Raw genomic sequence first — 24,065 nt, 5'->3', positions numbered from 1 at the left:
CCTCCAAACTCCTCACTGTTTCCAGCCTCTTGCCTGCCTTTCCCCTCATGAATCTTGGGTTGCTCATAGTTCTACCACAAGAGAAAATCTCTCTCCAAACATAGCTCCTTGAAGACAGGCACCCTTGATCCATGATATTGCCAGAGTAGACACTCAATACACATCTATTCATCGAGTGTCACCCAGCTATCTCAGGAAGCAAAGGAAGCCACCCCGGGCTAACATTAGACCCACTGTGTGCTGTGGGGACTACAGAGAACGTAGAGTCCTCTCCATGATTTATAAGGCTGGTCTGAGTTTATTAAGCCCCCTTCTTCACTCTCGGTCACTCTTGAGCTTGCAGTTATGTTATACTGGTTGATTCTAATGGCTCACAGCAGCAGCTTTTGAGACTGGACTCGACAAGTCTGCAGATCAGTGTTCTTACTACACATTCTTGTGTTCATGAGCACAAATAACGTTCAGAATCCCAATGTTAATGCAATATTCTCTGAAGATAGAATTACTTGCCTGAAGTAATATTTTTTTTAAGTTTAGTTTTGTTGTTTTGTTCTGTTTTGGGTTCATAGGCCCATGTTCATTTTTAGGTAAGGAAAGGAAGAGTGAAAACATGAATAACTTTGGCATTCAATCATTCATCTTTTCTTGATGGCTTTCTCTGACATTCCCTTGTAATTGTTGTAATCAAATTGTAGAATGAGCAAACACATTCCGAAAGCATCTATTTATATGATTTCTGTCTGAATGGTTTAAGAAAGTGAAGTCAGGAAACCATCAGAAGAGGTGAAGTCTCCCTAGGTGCAATGCACAAAGCATTTGGTTAAGAGACGGTTATCTATAAAACCAGCAAAAAAAAGCCTTTGTTGGTTAATGTGTTCAGGAGGCTGAGACCCTTTATAAGGAAAGTAAGCCAGGTTCAGGGATTTAAATACACAGAGAAAGAATATAGGATGTTGGCCTAAATATACTTTCCTTATTCATTCTCTTAATGTAGTTGGCAGGCTTTCCATTGAAAATGAAATTATTTGGAAGTTGGAGGCAGGCTAATATGCAATTGGGGTTGACTTAGATTAGGAGCCATCCAAGAACGGAGAGCTCCCAGTGTTCAGATGGGGAATGGTGAGCTGCCATTAAGTCTTAGAATTTTCCACTGGCAGATAGCACTCTGACCTGATGCTTCTTTACATAACACCTGTATGTAAAGAAGAGGCTTGTGAGTGCCCTTATATGGTCATGATATTAGCTTTTCCTCTTAACCCAAAGGCAGGGATGGGCAGATATTAATTGTATTTATTGGTTACTTCATTGCCCATTAGCTTCTGGACATTGTTACAAACATAAGATGACTGCTACAGTCATTATGGTTTTTAGAATCTTCAATTATATAAAAAGCAAATTTCATCCATCCACATCACCAAAGCACAGGGAATTTAGGCTCCTCTTGCAATTAAATTTGTACCAGTAAGCAAGTTAAACCTAGCAATAACTACATCTCTGAACATGAAGGACCGGTTGTACCAGGATGACATAATTCCCCTCTCTGTGGCTGGCTCTGGTGATTTGGACACTGTTTTCCAGCCCCATGAGGGAACTGGGCTGGGAGTGTTTTACAGAACCCAGCCAGGCTGGGGTCCCACCTCTCACCTGTCCCATAGGTGAGGAGCCTGATTGCAAGGATATCACTGCCAGGCTGCAGTATGTCAAAGTGGGAAGCTGTAAGTCCGAAGAGCAAGTGGACATTCATTACTGCCAGGTAAGGGCCCCTGACTTCAATGAGGCCTACATGGGGAGGGGAGTCTCCTTGTTTGGGAGATATCTCCTTAGTTACATTTCAGAAGGATCTGGAAAATTCACAGGGAGGAGAACTGAAAAGAACTGTAAGCATTTAAAAAATATATGTATTTGTATTGATTTCAGAGAGAAAGGGAGAGGGAAAGAGAAATAGAAACATCAATGATAAGAGATAATCATTGATCTGCTGCTTCCTGCACAACCCCTACTGGGGATAGAGCCCACAACCTGGACATGTGCCCTGACCGGGAATTGAACCATGACCTACTGGTTAATAGGTTGATGCTCAACTACTGAGCCATCTGGCTTGGTAGAACTGGAAGCATTTTATGTGAAATCAAATGTTTTATTGAAGTAACTGGGAACTTTGACCCCAGAGGGAAGATTCAACAAGTCCTTCAAAGAGAATGGAGACTTACTTATGGAAGTGGGGGTGGGGGTCTTGGATCAAACATGCATAGAAATTGCAGCTAGAGGGATCGGGGTGTGATGGCACCATAAGAACAGAGGGCATTTCAGACTTCCCTGAGACCTACCTTTACAAATTGCCCCACTGTCCTGGGTTTTCTGGGGGAGGCCAGGCCTGCCTTACTTGGAGGAGGGCAGGTAGGGGAAGCAGGCTGCCTCCGAGTCCTGCGCAACCCAGGCTTCTCCACCATCACCATGCCCTGTCCCTCTCTGTCCCACTTCAGGGTAAATGTGCCAGCAAAGCACTGTACTCCATCGAAACGGAGGATGTGCAGGACCAGTGCTCCTGCTGCTCCCCGACGCAGACAGAGCCCATGCAGGTGCCCCTGCGCTGCACCAACGGCTCCATCGTCTACCATGAGGTCCTCAATGCCATGCAGTGCCGGTGCTCCCCCAGGAAGTGCAGCAAGTGAGGCCCCTGCCATGGACACCCGATGCCGCCTGCCTTGCCCAACCAGCCAGAGTGCTGCCCGGTCCCCTGTATCCTCTGCTCTCATGCCCTCCCGGGCCCACAATAAAAGCCAATCTCTCATCTTGCAAAAGGCTAATGCAATGGTTCACTGTGTCCTCCAGGGCGACCTGATAACTGTAGGCTGGGCGAGTTCAGAGACTGGTTCTGAAGGAGGAAACTCAGGTTCCACCTGAAAACACTGCAGCCCCAGAGTCTGTGGGAGGCACTGCCAACCTGGGAAAAAGTGGTGCCTTTGCCTTCATGCAGAGCAGAGAGGAGAGGAGAGTGTGAGGCGGGCCTCCTCAGAAGCTCAGCCCAATGGCTTGAAGTTAAAGGGATTTGCTCAGGAACACTGAGTTCTCCAGTCTTTGAATCCGGGTACTTTAAGCAGAGCAGAGGGGTGGGCCCTGGAGCTCCTGCTAAGATAGACATGGCTATCGCCAGCGTGGCTGGCATTCTAGAGAAGGGTTGTGGCCAGGTGTTCAAGGGTTTCTCTGAGCTAAGTTCTTGAGACTCCTCTGTGGCACCTGTGGGAAGGAGAGGTGCTGAGATGGAGGGGGTTGCAGATGGGGTGCTGGCAGGTACTGGAACATGGTCCCATCCCCACAGGTCACCATGGGTGGTGAGCACCAGACTTGGGGCAGACCTGGGTTCCACATAAGGCCCCTACTCTCTTGTGTGGCTTCAAATAAGCCCGTTAGTGGTTCTCAGATGTAGTTTCCTCATCTGGGAAACAGAAAGTGAGTCTTACTTGTAGGGTTGGAAGGATAAGTCTGGGATAACTGTAATTGCTCTATAATAATATAAGAAGGGACAAGAATAAAAATAGCGACATCAAGGCTCAAAAGGGGAAGTGTCTCTACCACCAGTATCAGAGCACACGGCATTTTCTTTGTTCTGAGGGGTGAGGAGCTGGGCTTCTTTCAGGCCGCATACTGGATGCCAAAGCCCTGCCTGCTCCAGGCATCCTCTTGGAAGGAAAAGAGGTGCAGATAACACCTTTCCTTTGTTCTCATGGAGAAAATACTCACTAGTTTCCATCATCTTGCCAGCATATACATGTACACTTTTCTCATAAATTTTAAGGAATTTGATGGAGAATTGATCTTCCTTCCAGAAGAACTCCAGTGACTTGCTGAAGGTCACACAGCTGCTGGGTGGCGGGGCCAGTTCAGAACTCAGGTGCCTTGACCTGTAGCAAAGAACTCCAGGGCGGTCCACCAGAGCCACCCCATCCTGCTACTTACAGATCCAGGCCTTGCTATCGTGGGAACCAGTGACTGCTGCATTTCTAGGTCTCAACCACTTCCATTACTTCTGGGGACCAATCTCAAGGGAAAATACACGACAAGCAAATGGCCTGGATTGTGTTAAATAGGTTTAGTGGGGAGTTTAGTAGGGTAGAGGGAAGGAAGAATGGATAGACGTTTTATATAACTGTTCAATAATTCAAAGGTTGTCATCTTCTCCATCCATCATCCTGCCTCCAACGCTGAGCAGCCTCTAAGGTCTCTTTAGGAAACCAGATCCAGTGCAAGGCATCACCTGTCTCTCTCCTGACTGATCGCCTAACACTGCACCTGGGGATGAGGTGTTATTGGAGGCATCAGCCTCTACTGAGAGACTCAGCAGAGAGGCTGCCTCTTTAGCATAAGGTGTCAATTTTCCAACTTCCTGACCCGTCATAGCCTGAATTTCTCCTCCTACTTACTGATATGACAATTCACAATCAATAAAAACAAAACAAAACAAAACAAAACAAAACAAAAAACTGAATCGGAAAGGCTGCACATTTTGATTTAAGAAAAAAAGGGAGCAGGGTAAAAAGGATGCAGAAAGGGAAACTGGTGGGGGTAGTGGGGGTGTCTCACAACCTCTCTTACTCTGCAGGTCTCCCAAGGGCAGGGTCTGCCTCTGGTCTCAGGGCTTGGTTTTTTGCTCATCCTCCGACTAGAGGAGACAGTCCCTCCAAGTCAGAGTCTTAGGGAGAGTGTCAAGGAGAGAGTGTACAGAGACTAGGGGGTAAGAAAGTGCTGGAGGGAGAGAAGAAAGAGAATAGATAAAGGAACTATGGTGGAAAGTTTCCCACTTGTGGTGTTGAAAAGACATGGAGAAGGTCCTTGGAAGCGAATGGGAATGGGGGCATTGTTTGGGAGAGAGAGAAGCTGAATGGCAAAGTGTTTTGAGCACAGACTCTGGAGCAGGCTGCCTACTTTGGGATCCCACATACCCTTAGAGGTAAGTTGCTTGACCTTTTTTTATACCCCAGTCTCCTCATCCATAAGATGGGTATAGTAGCAGTAATTACCTCATAGAATTGTCGTTGGAAGGAAAGTTACTACCATGGGTTAAAGGGTGCCTGAGGAAGAGGAAGTCCTGTATAATAAACATTAGCCACGATTACTCCAAGTGAGCAGAAGAAAGCCCAGGATCGGGACCTAAATCTTCTGGGTTTCCCTCTGCTCTGCCCCTGGCTCATTCTGCGTGGTCTGCTCCCCTTTACTGCTACAGGCTCCTCATATAGAGTGGGGAGATAACATTCTTCACACTGAAAGGTCATGGTCATAAATAGCACACTTGACTTCAACATCGTACTTTTTCATTTTCTGGGCCCTATGTATTAAGGAACTTGTTTAGCTCCAGGGCATCTTGTAATTGTAGATTCCACCATCCAGAACAGAATAATAAATATAAGAAAAAATGGCTTTTTAAAATATAACAACAATAATTAGTTTAAAAATATTGTAGTAGGTTATCTGGTGGAGAGGGTTTTTACTTTTTTTTTTACTTAATGAAGATGCTCACTTGGGGACAGTTTATTGCTGGAAACCAGGTTGGTTTCTAGAAGTGGAGACGCGCATGACCTTGCATTAAACCCCTCCCCACCCTTCTCAAGAAAATCACCAACTTTCCAAAGCCTTTTCTTCACCCCTTTGCCCATGGCCAGGTACCTAACTGTTCCAGAGAGATGGCAGTCCTCTGGTTCTTTGGGACCGGCTGCCACAGGTTCCCTCCTCAACCCCGTCCCAGGGTCTCACAGGGAAGCTCTTCTACAACCTGCAGCCCCCCTTCCTGTCCTACCTGTCCCTGTGTACCTAGTCTTTGACTCCTGCTCCTTTTAGCCAAAAAAAGGTGGGGACCGCAGGTGGTGGGTCCAGTGAAGGAAGGTGTGCTGGGAGGCGCCCCGCCCCACTCCACTCCACTCCACCCCGGGCATTTCCCTGGACTGGGCTGCAGGAAGGAGGCTTTGCGGGTGGGATTGGAAACTAATCAACCAGACGGTTCACCAGATAATCCGGCTGAATATTCACACCCAGGTTATGAGGCACCGCCCCCTGGCCGAGGGGAGCGGGCAGCACTTACTGTCTCGCCCCTCAGCTCCTTTAGCCAGGTGTCCCAAACGCAACCCTACCGCGGACGCGGACGCGCGCTCTTCCCCACGTGGCACTGCGGGCGCTCCTGCGCTCAGGGCTCAGCGCTCAGCGGGAGAGCCCGCTCTGCCTCCGGTGGCGCCTGCCGGGTGGCCTGGGGAGGGGTTGGGGAGGAGCAGGCGGCAACAGGCAAGGGGCGGGCACGTCCAGACCCAGCTGAGCCGAGATGGAATTAGCCTCCGGCGGAATAAGCCTGTCCAGCCGCGAGTGCAACAGCGGGGCAGTCCGTGTTCGGCGTCTTGTGTGCCAGCACCATGGCCACCCCTGGGCTGCAAGGTGAGTCTTCCCTGCTGGGGATCCCAGGTCCTGGGCAAGCTGTAGGACGGAGAGGGGCCGGGGTGAAGGAGACGCATCCTAACGCCTGCCCTTCTGGATTGGTGACCTCAAGTGAACCTGGAGAGAGGGTGGTGAGGGGAACTGATCCCTTTCCCCGTCGGGGTAGGGGAGCAGAAGGACGCCTGAGCAAGTTCTGTGGAGGAGAGAAAAGGTAGGACAAGAGGCAGAGGATTGGAACAGGGGCTTTTTGGGTGATGGACTACCTATTCCTACCTCTGCGGGTTTGCCTTTCCTTGTTACAAGTGGTGGGATGTTAAGTGCTGAGAGTAGGCAACCGACTAGCAGAGTTTAATTCAGAAAGTCTGCGGAGGACAGAGGTTAGGATTCACCCCTAACAATTTTGACTTCGGCATCCCTGGCGTGCCCCTCCAGTTTCAGGAAGTCTCCTCCAGCCCTCAGGGAGGGCATTTACAACTCGGGGTGCAGGGAAACCCAGGCACTTCTTTCCTAGGGTTTTTTTTTCTTAGAAGTAAAGCAAATTGAGATGGAGTTTGGGGGAGGAGGACATTATCTGCCTCGCCTTCCAAATTATACTGAGCAGACAGGTGTGCCAGGGCAGGATTGATCTGGCCTGGGACAGGGATTTTGTTGGCTGCCTTGTTTCTGGTGGTTCTTGAGAGAGGCGAGAAGTGGGGAGGTGCCCATTGTCTTGGGATGAACAATAAGCCGAAGGGCCTGGACGGTGGTGTCACTCATGGTCCTTTGTGACAGGTATGGAGAGATACCTCCAGGAACCACGGGGACCCTGGTCCAGGACAGAGGTCCCATTGAGCAAAGTTAGTTCTAAATCAAAGGCAAGTGGCAGGTGGAGGGAAAAAATCGTAGACAAGGTTGAGGCCCTCCCAGAGGACTGTGATACCCTGTGTTCTTCTACTTGCCTGGACTTTGTTCTTGGAACCAGACATCAGAGCTCTTGCCCAGCTGTCTGTTCCCCTCCCCAGCTGCTGAGGGGAGCACCCATTGGCTCCTCTCACTGTGTCTTTCCACGCACCCATCATTTTGGGAGCCAAGGACCCAATATGGCCCTTTCCAGCAACCTCCTCTACTCTCTGAATTGCCTCTATGTGGCAACCTGTGCCACTTGGCTGGCTGATTGAAGAGGCTGTGTGAGCGGTATGGTGGGTTCCAAACACCAACCTCAGGTTCTGGTCCAGTTTCCATGCGTACCTTCTCTGCCAACTTCCATTGTTGGGTAAGGCTGCAGGGCCAGAGGCATTGGGGTCTAAAGTGGAGCTTGTCTATCCTTTCCTCTAAGGAGTCTGCCTGAATGCCCAATACTGTGCTCAAGAAAGGCACACACCTGCCTGTCTAGACCTTACATTCTCCATAATCTTGGTACTCTAAGATGATGTTAATGCTTTAGCAGCCGCATGCACTATTGATGGATATAGGAAGGAGGAGGTGGGATCAAGCGTGGACTTGTTCGGACCACAGCAATGCAATTAGCCCTGTCCATACCTCTGGTATTTTAACCTTTTGCACTCGGATGTCGAGTGTGACTCGACACGGTTAGCATCGGTAGCAGGAATCGAGAAAAAAGCAAGCGAGTGCAAAGGGTTAAGATGTACTAGAAGTCTTTCTTTGGCTCCTACTGACAACCTTGCAATCCCTCCAGAAACTTTAAGAAAATAATTTATTTCTCTCTGGCTGGCAACTCTCCATCTAAGTTAACTTCTGCTGAAATTGCTAAAGGATGCCAGTACCCAGGTAGCTCGTGTCAGATCCTCTTTCTATTTAGCAAACATGAGAATAAAGCACACTACCATATATCTTTGGGTTTGCTCACTGACAAAGGAATAAATCCCACTTTTTCTGATGCCTATTAGTCATAAGCAAATTAAAATTAGCTTTACAAAAAATAAAAATACTTGTTTATTGTGAGGAAAATTAAATACAAATACATAAAATAAAAAAATACCTGTTTTTAATATTTTGGTAATTATTATTTTCCCTAATTGCTTTTTGATCCATCATGATTTTTTACTATATCAGATAAATATTTTTATTTATTAGTCATCAAACATTTTGTAAGAAGGGAAAACTCAGATGTAATAAAACTTAAAACAAGGATAAATGAACAATTGTCAAATAATGAAGGATTGGGAGCATATTATTATATCACAAGACCTAGACTAAGAATAGGTACTGTAATGGAGTAAAAATTTATCTATGAGCTCCCTGACAGGCAGGTCAGAGAAGAGACAATAAGTTACATGGATCTCATTGTCTAATAAAAGGAGACTAGTTAATCAACATTAAATTTTAAGAAGAATGTCACAGTGATATTTGTGATATTTATGTAAGACATTGCCCAACATAATGAGCTATAGTTTTATTAGTAGGTTTTTAGAAAGTATATTATTTATCACATAGGCATTTATTATATTGTATCTGATTTTGTTTTAAAAAGGATGTTTCTACTCTATTCTTTTCTGGTTCATTCTACCCTATTATATTTTTTTAAATGCTGATTGAAAACTATTAGATAACCAATTAATGAGTTAAACCTCTAATTTGAGAAGTAGTGGCTTACAGCATATAGAAAACTCAATGGCTAATAGTCCTTTTGAACCAGTGGCTCTCAATCTCTTTTTCCTCCCCTATGAAAGAAAGGGATACCAGACACTCCCATCAGGACCAGTTCTTATTCAAATTTCCCTGTTATCATTTCCTTTTAGCCTGAAGAATGCCTTTTAGCATTTCTTGCAGTATTCTGCTACTGCCAGATTCTCTCAGTTTTCATTTTGGTGAAAAATATCTTTATTTCACCCTCATTTTTGAATGATAATTTCATTGGATGGATGCAGAATAATGGGTTGATAGTTATTTTTTTTCCTTTTAGCATTCTAGGTGTCACCTTATTGGTCTTTATTTTCTGATGAGGTCAGTCTTAATTCATATTTTTATTATATTCATTCTTTTATCCATGTATAATACCATCTTAATCTGGTAGCTTTCAAGATTTTTATTTTTGGTTTTGAGCAGTTAAACTATTCTGTATGTATCTACCTGTGAATTTTCTTTGTGTTTTTTTCTTGCTCAATTTTGCTGAACTTCTTGAATCTGGAAGTTAATGTATTTTATCAAACTTGGGGATGATTTCAGTCACTGTTTCTCCCATTATTTTTCTGCTCTATTTTCATTCTCTTCTATTTCTGGAACACCAATTACATATATGTTAGTCTGTTTGACATTGTCCCATTGGTTCCTGAGGCTCTGTTAATTATTTTTTCAATCTTTAGTTCTCTATTCTCTAGATTAGATAATTTCTATTGATCTATCGTTTACTTCATTGATCCTTTATCTGCCTTCTCCAGTTGCTGTTAAGCTCATTCAATTAATTTTTCTTTTTTAGTTATTGGAATTTTCAGTTCTAGGAATTTCATTTAAAAAATAACAGGTTTATTGAGATATAATCACATCCATAAAATTCACCCTTTAAAAGTGTACAGTTCAGTGATTTTTAGTATATTTACAGAGTTGTACAACCACTATCTAATTTTAGACCACTTTCATCATCTCCAAAAGAAACCTCATACTCACTGGCAGTCATTCACCTTCCCCCCTCTAACTCCTGGCAACCGCTAAGCTACTTTCTGTTTCCATGGATTTGCCTATCCTGGACATTTTATATAAATGGTGTTTGTGTCTGAGTTCTTTCACTTAGAATAATGTTTTCAATGTTTAGCCATATCATAACATGTATACGTTCTTCATTTCTTTTTATAGTTGAATAATACTCCCTTGTGTGGATATACCACATTTGTTTATCCATTTATCAGTTGATGAGCATTTGAATTTTCACTTTTTGCTACTATAAATACTGGTCGAGTACAAAGTTCTGTGTGTACATATGAATGGCTGCATCATATGGAAACTTTGTGTTTAACTTTTTCGGGAACTGCCAGACTATTTTCTAATGTTCTGTGCCATTTTACATTCCTACCAGCAATATATGAGGGTTCTAATTTTGCCACATTTTCACTGACACTTGTTATTGCTCTTTTAAAAAAAATCCTTATCCGAGGATATTTTTTCCATTAATTTTTTTAAAGAGAGAGTGGAAGGGAGAGAAGGGGGAGGAAAGGAGAAGAGAGAGGGAGAGAGAAACCATTGATATGAAAGAGACACAGTGGTTGGTTGCCTCCCATGTGCCCCTACCATGGCTGGGAATGGAACCTGCAACCCACGTATGTGCCCTTGACTGGGAATTAAACCTGAGATCCTTAGGTGTGAAGGCTGATTCTCTAACCACTGAGCACACCGGCCAAGGCATTATCACTCTTTTTAATTATTGCCATCCTAGTGGTATCTCATTGTGGTTTTGATTTGCATTTTCCTAATGACTAATGACTAAACATTTTTTTCTCATGCTTATTGGCCATGTGCATATTTTCTTTGGAGTAATGTCTACTCAGATCCTTTGCTCATCTTTAAATTAGGTTATTTACCTTTTTTACTGTTGAGTTATAAAATTTCTTTATATATTCTGGATACAAGTCTCTTATCTGGTATATGACTTAAGAGTATTTTCTCCTATTCTGTATATTCACTGTATTAATAGTGTCTTTTGAGTTTTTAATTTTGATAAAGACCAATTTGTTTAGTTTTTTTTATTATTATTTATGATTTTGGTATTATAGCTAAGAAATCATTGCCCAACCCAAGGTTATGAAGATTTACTCCTTGTCTTCTAATAATTTTACAGTTTAGCTATTGCATTTAGGTTTATAATCCATTTTGGAGAAGTTAATTTTTATGTATGGTGTGAGGAAAGGGTCTAACTTCATTCTTTTGCATGTGGATATCCAGTTGTCCTAGTACCATTTCCCACTTCTTTCCTCACTTCTTGCTACCCTTGTTGAGATTTAAGAACTTATTTCTGGAATCCCAGTTCTATTGATTGGTCTATATGGCTATCCTTATGTCAGTACCACAGTGGCTTTGTGGTAAGTTTTGAAATCAGCAGTTACATTTGTTTTTGTTTATGTTTGTAGTTTCTATTTCACTACACTCATTAAGCATGTACTTATCTTTACTATTAGAACACATTTACGTTAGCTGCTTTAACATTTTTGGGCTTCGTTGAGATCTGTGTGTATGTGATCAAATCCTATTTATTTTAGACACATAAACATTGGGACTAGGAAGGAGTGAGGGGAACAAGATGCCTGCCCCCTTGACAGGGCCAGATCCAGCACGGGCTCTGTCTGTGTGCATGAACAGGTCTAACCCAGCAGCTTCAAGCGGCCTTTTCCTGGGAGGACAACCTGGGTGTGGATCTTCCATGTGGATGGGGGTAGGGTAAATTGGCTCCTGGTCCCTTTGGACTGAGTGAAAAAGGCCAGAGGGCTGATATAAATTTTTATTGCTTGCTTTGTCTCTTTCATGGGCCACTTATTCTTGTTTCTTTGCATATCTAGTAAATGGTGATCGTAAAATGGACATTGTGCGTGATACAACATTGTCTTCCACTCAGGAGGGTCAAAAAATTAATTTTTTTTCTAGCTGGCAGTTTAGTTACTGGCTGATCTTATTTTGGTTTGGTTGCTACTTTGTTAGGGTATACTTATGGAAATCCAAGGTATTTTCCAAGATTCTGTAACTTGGTTAAGATTCAACCTCTCCACTCTGTCTCCCCTATTGATTTTTTTTCAAGACATGCCCTTAGGATTTTTTAGGCAGTCTAAAAGAAATTTTTCTCTAGTGTGTGGTTCTTACTCTTAAAATGAGGCCCTGGTGTCTCAGCTGGATGCCTGGAGTGTTGGGACATGTATGTTAAGGAGGTCTTGCTACTCTGGCTAGGATGGAACTTCAACATCTCCCAGTCCTGTTTGACCACCAACATTTTTCTTCTGATCTCAGTGTAGTAGCCTCTCTAGTAAGCCTCACGTATCTTAACCTCTGCATCTGGGATCCTTCCTTCACACAGATTCCTTCCCTCTTGCACTCAACCCCATAATTTCTAGCCATTTTAGCTGCTTCAGACCTTGATCTCTGTTTCTTTTGTTCGGTGGGCCCTCCTTGCTTTATTTGGATTCCAGCTCCATGAACTCCAGTCAATAACTTGTTCTGATGAGGTTACACTGGTGAGTTTTTCTTCCCTCAGGGATTGCTTTTCTGTGTGATGGATGTTCAGTGCCTGAAAATGGATGACTCATATATTTGTCCTGTTTTATATTTGTTTTTGGAAGAATGTTTACCCAAGTACCAGTTATTTTATTATTACTGGAAGCAGAAGTTCTTGTCAGCAAGCTTTTCATCAAGAAGTATTTTGTTAGCAAACAGTTTCAGATGTAGGTCATTGACAAGGGCCAGAACTATTAGAGAGTCAAAAGTAATTTTCATGATTTAGAAAAGAAAGAAATTGTTTTATTTACTTATTTTTAACAGGAAGTTATGATCCCAGTCTTAGTTCTTGTCTTGAGAGAGAGTTTGACTATGGGACTGCCTGTAGTCAAGGCCAAAACTTTTCTTTAAAAACAACTTTTTAAAGTTATTGCTCAAAAATACTTAAACTCAACACAGTCAAAGCTCCAGAATTCTATATCACAAAATGTAGAAGAGATGACTTTGCCCAGAAACCCTCTCTGCTCATCTTTCAGCATTTCATTTTATAATTAACTTTTTCATTGAGCACCTACTATGTGCCAGGCTGCTGTAAGGGTCAAAGATGATATCCAGGCCCTACTTTTGAGTATCTCTACCTACCTGTGGTGTGCAAAAATATGAGGGGTTGTTAAATCTGTGAGGTTGGGAGAAGTTTGTAAAAGGCTCTGTTGAGCAAGGCTCTGACGTATGAGTATTTGACATGGGTGGTACCTTAGCGGGGTGACTTACTGCGCTTGTAGGTGGAGTTATGTATTATCTACGTTTATTGTGAAAGGTACTATATTAGTTAGTATATTGCTCAACTAGCTGCTCTAACAAATAGACTGAAAAATACATAATGAGTAAACAGTTCACTTCTTTCTAAAGTAAGCATCTTGGATGGGTAAACAAGTTGGTGAGGCAGCACTTTTCCATGTGGCTTTTCAGGGACCCAGAGTAATGAATCTTCAGCCAACTTCAACTATAACTTCAAAGGTGGCCCTGAGAGTTGCCATTCCAGTGATCTTAAAGGGGAAAATACCATGTAGGAGCATGCAAGAACTTGCACAGGAGGTTTACTATGATATGAAGCAGGCCTGGAGGTAGCACGTATCACTCAGTTTACATTCCTCTTGCTGGAATTCAGCCCCGTGGCCATGGAGATTAGGAAATATGGTCCAACTATGTGTTCAGGAAGAAGAAGAAGAGAACATGGATTTTGGTAAGCAGGTAGGAGTCTCTGTCATAGGGGCCTATCAAAAATAAGTTTGGTATGGCATCTCCATGTTGTTTTACTGTATTAAAGTTACAGAGTTATACACTTATCTCCCCAAGTAGGCTTGGAGATCTTCCTGTTTTCAGCACCCAGGACAAGGCAGGGAAGGAATGTGATAAATACTTATTAAATTTTTTTTAAATGAATGAATGAATAATAAACTGGTGTGACAGTAGTTAGCTAACAGATTCAGTTGCTCCTTTTTCTTAATATTCATTTTTTAAAATGCAAGTGATATCTGGCTAGTATGAGTTAGAGAAGCAGGTAAAGACATTGTGGGAGGACCATTTATACTGTAATCTTATCAGCCACACTTCAAAACACAGTGTAGGATGGGCTGCCAATGAGTAGGTTTCATTTGGGCAACTCATCTAAGTCCTAATCTGTGGATTTTGTCATTGAGAAAAGTGCTCCCTGAAATGAATTTCTTATTCTTTTCTTGTCCTTGGTCTTTACTTTTAGGATTTTGGGTCTGAGCATTGACTGTAAATGATATTTATTAAAAGGCCCATTTAAAGGAGTGAGGGATGTTAAGAATGCCTAGTTAGGAAGTCCAGATTTATCAAATTTGTTTTCTTGGTTGTTCCTCTTCTTGAGCACAGGTTAGCCTAGAGGTTAAAAGTATGGACTGTGAATATGCCACTTATTAGCTGATGACTTTGGGAAGGTTGCCTAACTACTCTATGCCTCAGTTTCCTCATCAGTAAAATGGGAAAACAATAGTACCTATCTGATAGGATTATCCTGAAGATTAAATGAGTTGATACACGTAAAGTTCTTAGAACAGTGCCCAGCACATGCAGGATGTCAGTAGTTAGGGTTGTTATAGCTACTGTTATAATTAGGGCAGTCTTGTGTTCAGTTCAGAGGGGAAGCCACTCTGTTCAAAATCCTATATAATATAATAAGGAGGTAATATGCAAATTGACTATCATGCCCTCACACAAGATGGCCACCCCCATGTGGTCACAAGATGGCTGCCCCCATGTGGTCACAATATGGCCGCCACAAGATGGCTGGCAGGGAGGGCAGTTGTGGGTGGCCAGGCCTGCAGGGGAGGGGACAAGCCCTCTAGGGGCGGGAAGTTGGGGGTGACCAGGCCTTCAGGGGAGGGCAGTTAGGGGTGACCAGGCCAGCAGGGGAGGGAGGGCAGTTGTGGGGGACCAGGCCTGCAGGGGAAGGCAGTTGGGGGTGACCAGGCCTGCAGGGGAGGGCAGTTGGGGGGGGGGCAGGCCTGCAGGGGAAGGCAATTAGGGGCAACCAGGCCAGCAGAGGAGGGCAGTTAGGGGTGACTGGGCCGGCAGGGGAGGGCAGTTGGGGGCGACCAGGCCTCAGGGGAAGGCAGTTGGGGGTACCAGGCCTGCAGGGGAGGGCAGTTGTGGGGGACCAGGCCTGCAGGGGAGAGTAGTTGGGGGTGACCAGGCCTGCAGGGGAAAGAAGGCAGTTAGGGGCAACCAGTCCAGTAGGGGAGGGCAGTTAGGGGTGACTGGGCCTGCAGGGAAGGGCAGTTGGGGGCAATCGGGCCAGCAGGGGAGCAATTAGGCATTGATCAGGGTGGCAGGGGAGTGGTTAGGGGGTGACCAGGCTGGCAGGCAGAAGTGGTTAGGGGCAATCAGGCAGGCAGGCAGGTAAGCGGTTGGGAGCCAGCAGTCCCAGATTGTGGGAGGGATGTCTGATTGCTGATTTAGGCATGATCCCACTGGGCTGAGGGACACCTCCCTCCCCCTCCCCCAGTGCACTGGGCCTCTAGTTCACTTGTAATAAAGGAGTCTCCAATTCCCTACATCATTACCTCCAAACTTTTGCTGAGCCTCTGTTGCATCCAGAGTCCTATACTAGGAATACAAAGACATAACAGGCAAATTTTCTGAACATTTTGAGTTCTTCCTTAAGTGGTTAGGGAAGGCTCAGTGTATGAGTAAGACTTTATCTGGGTGAGACTTAGACAAGTGGAGAGAGCATTCCAAGCAGGGATGACTGCCTGAGCAAAGGCACAGAGTGAGGCTCAGCTTGGACATAGGTTTGAGTAAACTTGAATGTTCTTATCTGATGGACAGATAAGGCAGCAGAGATATGTAACAGCCAGATATGGGAGTCTTTGAATGCCACATTGTTTGTAAGCCTCAGGACAATGGAGGTATTTGGTTACCAGTGAAATAAGGTTTATGAAGGTTCACCTATAGCAGCAAAGGAGTTGAGATCCATCCATCCATCCATCCATCCATTCATCCATCCATCCATCCATCCATCCATCCATCCATTCATCCATCCTTTTCCTGACACCTCATTTATCTTCACTATAGCCAGAGTGATCTTTCTAATGTAATTCTAATCATGTTGCTTCCCTGCTTATAATTCTTTAATGTTATTATAACTCATGAACTCTGCATGTTAACAGAATGGGGATTGGTATAGAATTGAGGAGAGCTGGTTAAAAGCAGAAGGAAGGACAATTTTAAAGACCAAATACAAGAAAAAGCATGTCACTGCCAGGGCTGACCGGCAGACCCCAAGCAACTTAGGAATGATTACTCTGGCACACGATTCTGTGAAAGAGAGGGCTAAGGGACTGCTTGGCTTGAGAAACCGAACAGCTCCCGTTCACCTGCCTCCTTAGGCTTTTATTGTAACAGCAGCTTGAACTAAAATTAACTATTAGATACTATCAGTAGGGTTAGCATCCTTGAGAGGACACATGCATCTGAAGACTAAGCATAAAGATTCCAGTAAACCACCTGGGGGCTCAGACTTGTTTGGAAAAGTCAAGGCAGAGGTTGCCACTTTGGCCAGCTCCTGTTAGAGGCCCCCGACCTTTCGGAGATTCCTCCTTACAAACTTTCCAACCAAGTCCTGTGCTTCCCCATATGTCACCTCCTTGAAGCAGGTAGTTCAGTCTTTCTGGAGTGTGTGTGTGTGTGTGTGTGTGTGTGTGTGTGTGTGTGTGTAAAGTGACTAGCAGATGATTGATACTGGGAAGGTTGACAGTAAATACGGTTAAGGGGCCTTATAATTCATATTAAAAGTATGTACTTAAATCAGAGGGGTCCTTCCTGAAATCCACCCTCAAATCCCACAACATAGTTGGAAACTAATGGGATTATGTGGGTGGAAAATGAACAGAAGGAGGCAGGCACTCTGCTTTGTGAGGTTGATGATCTGAAACAGCTAAGCTCAGTGGCTGATTGCAAAGGTCCATGCAAATTATTGTCTTTCTCCCTGGAATCTCCTTTCCTACCTTGCCCATTGGAAGATACCTACTTTTCTAGATGCACCTCAAAACTCAGGTTCTCTGAGAGGTGAGGGCTTCTGCTTCTTTAGGTCCTTGTTCATACTCCGACTTTGTTCTTCTCTCATTCCTGAAATTATCTCCTTACTAATCTATCTTCCTTCTTTATTAATCCTCATTTCTTGTGAGCACCGAGGGGTTGGTGGAAAGGCCCAGGTTCTATTTGGCCTTATATATTTCCAATGTATTATATAGTGCTTGAGAAATAAAATGTTTTGGCATTAATGAATAGAGATGTGAAAGATTATAAATATTTTACCCTTTCCCCCAAAAATGTCCAGTTGTGATTGGAGCATGGCATGATGGTGTGTGCAAGAGGAGAGGGGCAGCGAAGGCAGGCTGTGGATTGGTGTAAACAGATGAAGCAGTTCAGACAGTAGGCAGGGCCCAGATTGTGAAAGGCCCTGTATGCCATATTAGACAATTTGGTCTTCATCCTAAGAAGCATGAAAATCCACTGAATGAGAGTAACTTGATCAGATTGTTTCAAAATGGTAGTATTAGCCGTAGTGTGCAAGGAGGGTGGAGGATTGGGGAGGATCGAAGAGGATCTGAGGGGAGTAGGATTAGTGGCAGAAAACTCATACTTATCCAGGTTCAAGGTAAGGATGAACTTGTGGTAGGATCATCATCAGCAAAGAGATGTTTGAGCATCAAGCTAGAAAAAGCTGTTCTTTAAAACCTTTTTTTAAATTAAAAAATTTATTGGGATGACATTGTTAATAAAATTATATAGATTTCAAGTGTATAACTATATGATACATCACTTGTATATTGCATTGTGTGCTTATCATCCAAAGTAAAATCTTCCATCACCATATATTTGACTCTCTCTACCCTTTACTATCTCCTTTACTATCTCTCCTGCCTCTTCCCCTCTGGTAACTACCATACTGTTGCCTACATATTTGTTTGTTTGTTTGTATTGATTGTTCATTTGTTACTTCCAGTTTTATATCCCACATATGGGTGAAATCATAAGGTTCTTGACTTTTTCTGTCTGACGTTTTCACTTAGCATGATACTTTCAAGATCCATCCATGTTGTTGCAAACGGCAGTATTTTATCTTTCCTTATGGCTGAGTAGTATTCCATAGTATATATGTACCACATCTTCTTTATCCAATCGTTGACAGAAGAATACTTTGGTTGTTTTCATGGATTGGCCACCACAAATAATGCTGCAATTTGAAAACACTTATTCACAAAGAGAGGGCTATTTTTGAGCCAAGGCTATAAGACAAGCAGAGCTGAAGAGGAAGATTTTAAATGATCCCTTTTGTGTGGAGAGAACTGGAGGGTTTTCCTGATTTCTCTGACCATGCACAGAGGCTTAGAAAGGTGCTGTTTAGCAAGACCTATGGGGCAAGAGAGGGGTGATCAGCAGGGCCAGTGGATCCAAATTTTGAGCTTGGAGTTTAAAATTTAGACTGTTTTCCTGGGTCAAATGCATGCAGGGAAGCAGGGGGAGACCTCAGTAAGTGTTGATCCTAACTGAAATCTGTTCATGGTAAGATGCTTGGGGAGAGGCCAGGGTGAGTGCCTTCAAAATCTAAAAGTGACTGGTTCTCTCTGAAGCTCCCAAGAAGGCCTGCCTGTTGGTAGAACCACCCCCACTTGGAGTCTTGTTCTTGTCCTAAAAGAGTTTGGATGCTCTATCTCCACTCAGGGCAGCCCTGGCCTTGAAAGGCTAGTGACAGAGGCTGCCCGATTTCTCAGGGCACTGCACACTTCACCTGCCAGTGGTTAGTAATGAGAGTAACGGTGCCACAGGGCATTTTAAGGGAAAGCCCTGATGCCTGGAAGTCCAGCTCGCTCTGGAGAACTTCTCCTGCTTTTCTATCCTGGAAGCTCTGGGAATCTCTTCGGGCCCTGATGGCTCCCCTCCCCTTCTCCAGGCCTGGGGAACCCACTTCCTGCTCTTTCTCTGGCTCCCTTTTGCTTGTGTCCCCTGGTACCTTTGCTCCAGTCCTCCCCACCTCCCCCCATCACCTGCTGCCGAGCCTTTCTCTAACAAGTTCTCCACATCCTGTCCTATTTTTCTCCCTACTGCAAGGGCCCTCCAAGCTCCGAGCCTTTGTTGTGACCCTAAAGATTTGTGCCAAACTGTTTAAGAGGTGGCATGACTTGAAGGACCCAGGAAGAACTGCTGCCTTTCAGCATCTCTCTCTTCCCCTAGCACAGTGTACCAGTGTCCGCCTTCAGAGAGGATTCCTTCAGCTAAGACCTCTGCCTCTGCAAACATGCAAGGCTAGTAACATCTGTAGGACCCTTTAAAGATTTCAAAATTTTTTAAAAAGAGATTTCAAAGTGCTTTGACTTATATTATGTCAAGATGTCAGCATTGGCTATAAATTTGCTTCTTATCCTTGACAGCCAACAGCCAGAAGAAGGAATGGCTATCGAAGGCCCTGATGGTGGATGGGAAGGTGCAGACATAGAATACGGGAGAATCAAAGGTGGGGAGGGGCCTTGGGCAGCTCAGGGAAGAGTGCAATCTATAGATAGGCATCTACAGGACTCTAAAAACAAGTTCTGCCTGTTTTTTTCTTTTAGATTTGAGCCTCTCCCTGACTTTAGTTTCTACTATTTTTCTCTCAAAATCTCTGCTCCTGTTCCTTCATCTGCCTCTGTAGCACAACCTAAGGTACCTTCAGCCAGTGGGATGGTGGAGGTTGGATCTAGCTGTGATGTCTGTGTCAGAAAACAAGCAGAGAGAGCAGCCAGGATGACCAGTGGGGCCCTGGAGGCCAGCCTCAAACCCAGGTGGCACCTTTAAGGCATGGTGGCTCCTGGATAGTGGTTTGATTAAAGCTTTGGGTTGACTTTGAATCTGAGTTGTCCCGAGTCACAATTGTGAATGTGAGTATAGTGGTGAAGGAAGGGTGGACCTTGATGAGCTTGGTATAGGTAACCTTTGTTACCTGCCCAGTTATACATTAGAATGATCTTTGGCTTGTGAGGCATGCATCTGGAGGTCTTCAGGCTTTCCTTGGGGTGTGGAGTCCTATTCTGCACTAGTTAGTGGGCAAGCATGCAGAAAAGCATGAGGGAGAGAGATGAGGCAAGACCAAAGACCAATGAAGAAGCCCCTCCCTTGATGTCCTGAGCTGGAGGTCGCTCTATTACACCAGCAGCACGCATGCCCACTCTTGCCCACTGTGTTCTGTCTCTAGGGAGTGTCTTCCAGAAGCCACCTACCCTTCAAAACTAGCTTTAGGCTTAATTCCTTGGGAAGCCTATCTTGACCTAGCTTTCTGGTCTCCCACAACATGGACTGGAGCCCACAATATAGAAATAAATTATGAAAGCTTTACTCTGCTGGTCATACTTGTGTTTCCTGCGTGAAAGATGCTAAGTTTTTCAGATGCAGGGACCAATGTCCTAGGCTTACTGAAACTGCCCAGCAGAGAGCATGCACACAGGGGCTGCTCCACAAACTGGTAACTGGCCAGAGCTCTGTTTCAAGAGACCAGGAAGAGCTGCTGTTTGTTAACTAATTAATTCACTCATTCATTCAGCAGGGGCTAAGGGCTGAGCTTGAATTATAAGGTGTAATTTCTGTTCACACAGAGCTTAAAATGAAAATAATGAGAGCAATTATAATAACCACCTTTTGTTGCACACACATAGGCTAATGACTGTCCTGGGTACTTTTCATCATATCTCTAGTTCTCATGCTTATTACAATCCTGCACCATTGGGATTCTCTTCCCGTTACAGTTGAAGAAAGAGGCTCAGAGAGGTCACAGGGTCAGCATGTGGAAGAGTTGAAGGTTCAGCCCAGGTGGCGGACCTGAGGCTCAAGTATAGGTGGCAGAGCTGAGTGACAAGTGGCAGAGTTGAGAGTTAAGCCCAGGTGGCAGAGCTGAGGGTTCAGCCTAGGTGGCAGAGCTGAGGGTCAAGTCCAGGTGGCAGAGCTGAGGGTCAAATCCAGGTGCACTGGACGATGCTTCTCTGCTTAAAAGTATTCCTCAGAGGTTGGAAAAGACTGGGTCTGATCAGCTGTGAGACCCTGGCAACTTGTGGCCCCTGTCTGGGACTTTTGTGCAAAGTGGAACTGCAGTATTTCATCTCTCAGTCCCCCCACTTCTAATATGCTGCATTCCATCACCCACTGGGTTCCTCTCCCTCCGGGGTGCTGCTGGGAGTCTTTGGAACTAGCACTGCAGTGCTATCGTTAGAAGGACTGCTCTGGGGAGGATCAAGGAAGGGCCATGAGCTCTGAGGCCTTGGTGGAGCCAGAAGGTGTGTGGGGACCCCTCAAGGGCATTGGAGGCTGCCCTTTTGTCAGACGACACCCCTGCCCTCCTCGGGCTCACCATTGGTTTGTCCTTGCTCTTTCTTTCCTCGAGGAGTGGTGCTGGCTGGTCTGGCTGCCCCGGGAGAGGCCCTCAGCCTGTCTTTGGCATTAATTCCAGGTGTGTCTGCAGACAGTGTCCCACCTACCTTGGCTCCCCTGATGCCACCCTCTTGTCTGGGAATCATAAGAGATTATGACAGAGATCATCCACAGAGGCTCCTGCTGGTGGCTCCAGGCTCTCCGTGTGTGTGTGTGTGTGTGTGTGTGTGTGTGTGTGTGTGTGTGTGTAGTGGAGTGAGACTCCCCTTCTCCACTCTCTTCTCCCCTATGGCCAGTGTGACCCTGGATTACCAAGGCTCTGAGGAGACATGCCATTTTTTAAGGACCACCCACTGTGTCTCCTGCAGTGCCTGGGCTCCTCTGTGTCCTGGCTTCCCCACCACCTGAAGTGGCTTTGCCTGCTTTGTCTTTTCTTCTCACAGACATCCCCTTGCTCCCTGGCTCCCCACGCAAGCTGAGCCCTCGTGCAGTGGCCAGGGGCAGCCGGGGCCCCAAACAAGGACAACAATACCTCAAGGTGCAGGGTCCCCCAGCCCCAGGTCTACATGGCAGCTCCAACCAAGATTGTGGCCAGCTGTCCGGTGAAGAGAGCTCCCACAGCAGCTCTGTGAGTACTGGGCTTGGGGGGATGGCCAAGGGGAGCCTCATGACTGGGGAAATTCCACTTGGGGGGCAGGTGCGTGTGTGTGTGTGTGTGTGTGTGTGTGTGTGAGAGAGAGAGAGAGAGAGAGAGAGAGAGAGAGAGAGAGAGAGAGAGACTCAGGGTTTTTATTAGGCCCCTTTTCCTTTCCTTTCTCTATAAGTCATGACAGTGTAATGTCCCAGCTACGCTGGAGTCTTTTGGTCAGAGGACCTGAAGGAGGAGGTGTGAGAGGCCCGGTGATCCCACCTGTCGGTCTGCAGACTCCGCAGCTCCCCTCCCACCTCTGCTGTGGTGGCTCTGGAGGCTTTCCCCTGTGCCTGGTTGCCCAGGTGACCTCTCAGGTGGCTGCTGAGGCAGCTGGGTATCAAGCCAGTAATAAACAGGGAAACACCCAAAGGGGAGGCAGGTCCCTCCTCTGCTCTGCCTCGTTCTTTCTCCTCTTCTTTCAATGTCCCATCTCCACAGGTGGACGGGAGCAGGAGTCAGTCCCCTGCTGCCACCAGTGGCTGGAGAGGAGGAGGAAGAGGATGATGTGGGGCTGTGAGGAGCATAGTGTATAGTGAATCCCCTCGGGGTGGGAGGTGGGGGTGGGCCAGGTGACCAGAAATTGGCTTTTGTTCCAATGGATTCAGAGAACCTGCCAGTGAGTACTCTGCGTGTGCATGTGTGTGTGTGTGTATGCATGTTATGGATTTGCAAGGAAGTGGGTGTGCCACTGTGCATGTGGAGAGCTGTGTGCATGTCAGAGTGCACTTGGGTAATATACGTGTGCACGGGTGTGTGTGCAGGAGTGCTGGTGCAGAGAGCTGGGTGAGTGATTGTGTGTACATGCAGGAGTGGGCCTGGGGCTCTGTGTGTGGAGGCAGGTAGTGGGGCTGTGCATGGGTTTGGTGCTGTGTGTGCAGTCTGTATGTGAGCATGTATGTGTGCATGAAGGCTGGAGCAGGTGTGAAGGCACCCATGCTTGGGCTGTGGACAAGTGGGTGGAAGCCTGTGTGGGGTGGGTGTGGCAGGTGAATTTAGGCCACCTTGTCCTTAAACTGGGGCAGTTGGGGCCTTGGGGCCTAAGGGGCTTGCTTCCTAGTGCATTTTTTGGGGCCCAGAGCAAGGTCTGCATCCTCTGTCTCTCACCCCTTCCTCACCAGACCCCACTATTTCTATTGTTTTCTCTGGCCAGGTCATCAACAACTACCTGGATGCCAACGAGCCAGTGTCCTCAGAGGCCCCTCTGAGTCGCATGCACTTCTATGACAACCAAAGGAAGGTTGACTATGTGCTGGCCTACCACTACCGGAAACGTGGGGCACATCCCAGCCACAGCTCCCCTGGCCAGTCACTGGCCATCATCTCCAATGGGGAGACTGGCAAGGAGCCCCATGCTGGGGGCTCTCGTGACATTGAGCTGGGGCGGCTGGATGCCCTGGAAGAGGAGAGGAAGGAGCAGCGGGAGGAGTTTGAGCACAACCTGATGGAAGCTGGGCTGGAGCTTGAGAAGGACATGGAGGTGAGGTTGGGCAGGTGTCACAGGGTTGTGGGATGGGATGACCCTGCAGGGCTGGGCTCTTGGTTACCAGCTTCATCTATAGCAGTGGTTCTCAACCTTTCTAATGCCGTGACCCTTTAATACAGTTCCTCATGTTGTGGTGACCCCCAAGCATAAAATTATTTTTGTTGCTACTTCATAACTGTAATTTTGCTACTGTTAAGAATTGTAATGTAAATATCTGTGTTTTCTGATGGTCTTAGGCAACCCACAGGTTGAGAACCGCTAGCAGGGTTGCCTAAGACCATCGGAAAACACAGATATTTACATTACGATTCATTAACAGTAGCAAAATTACAGTTATGAAGTAGCAACGAAAATAATTTTATGGTTGGGGGTCACCATAACATGAGGAACTGTATTAAAGGGTCGCGGCATTAGGAAGGT

At 45.6% G+C, this 24,065-nt stretch overlaps 2 protein-coding genes across 3 annotated transcripts in view; both read left to right on the top strand.

The window, feature by feature from the left end:
• The window catches only part of VWF (von Willebrand factor), a 117,611-nt gene extending 114,810 nt beyond the window's left edge, over window positions 1–2,801 (top strand). Inside the window, exons 51-52 of the mRNA XM_079773902.1 lie at window positions 1,656–1,753; window positions 2,484–2,801. Of these exons, the coding sequence (XP_079630028.1) occupies window positions 1,656–1,753; window positions 2,484–2,672 (287 nt within the window). The 3' untranslated portion in view covers window positions 2,673–2,801. The remainder of the gene's footprint in view (window positions 1–1,655; window positions 1,754–2,483) is intronic.
• Window positions 2,802–6,296: 3,495 nt separating this feature from the next.
• Window positions 6,297–24,065, top strand: part of ANO2 (anoctamin 2) — a 301,113-nt gene continuing 283,344 nt past the window's right edge. Inside the window, exons 1-3 of one of the 2 annotated variants that reach the window (XM_079774619.1) lie at window positions 6,297–6,417; window positions 21,915–22,099; window positions 23,313–23,639. In XM_079774619.1, coding sequence (XP_079630745.1) covers window positions 6,396–6,417; window positions 21,915–22,099; window positions 23,313–23,639 — 534 coding nt within the window. In that variant the 5' untranslated portion in view covers window positions 6,297–6,395. Of the gene's footprint in view, window positions 6,418–6,582; window positions 6,629–21,914; window positions 22,100–23,312; window positions 23,640–24,065 lie in introns of those variants that run through there. The other variant, XM_079774620.1, reaches the window with a different exon arrangement.

This window comes from Cnephaeus nilssonii (assembly GCF_951640355.1).
Source record: "Cnephaeus nilssonii genome assembly, chromosome: 6".
NCBI classification, from domain to species: domain Eukaryota; kingdom Metazoa; phylum Chordata; class Mammalia; order Chiroptera; family Vespertilionidae; genus Cnephaeus; species Cnephaeus nilssonii.
The sequence above is the reverse complement of the archived record's forward strand: the minus strand, read 5'-3'. Positions and strand labels throughout refer to the sequence as shown.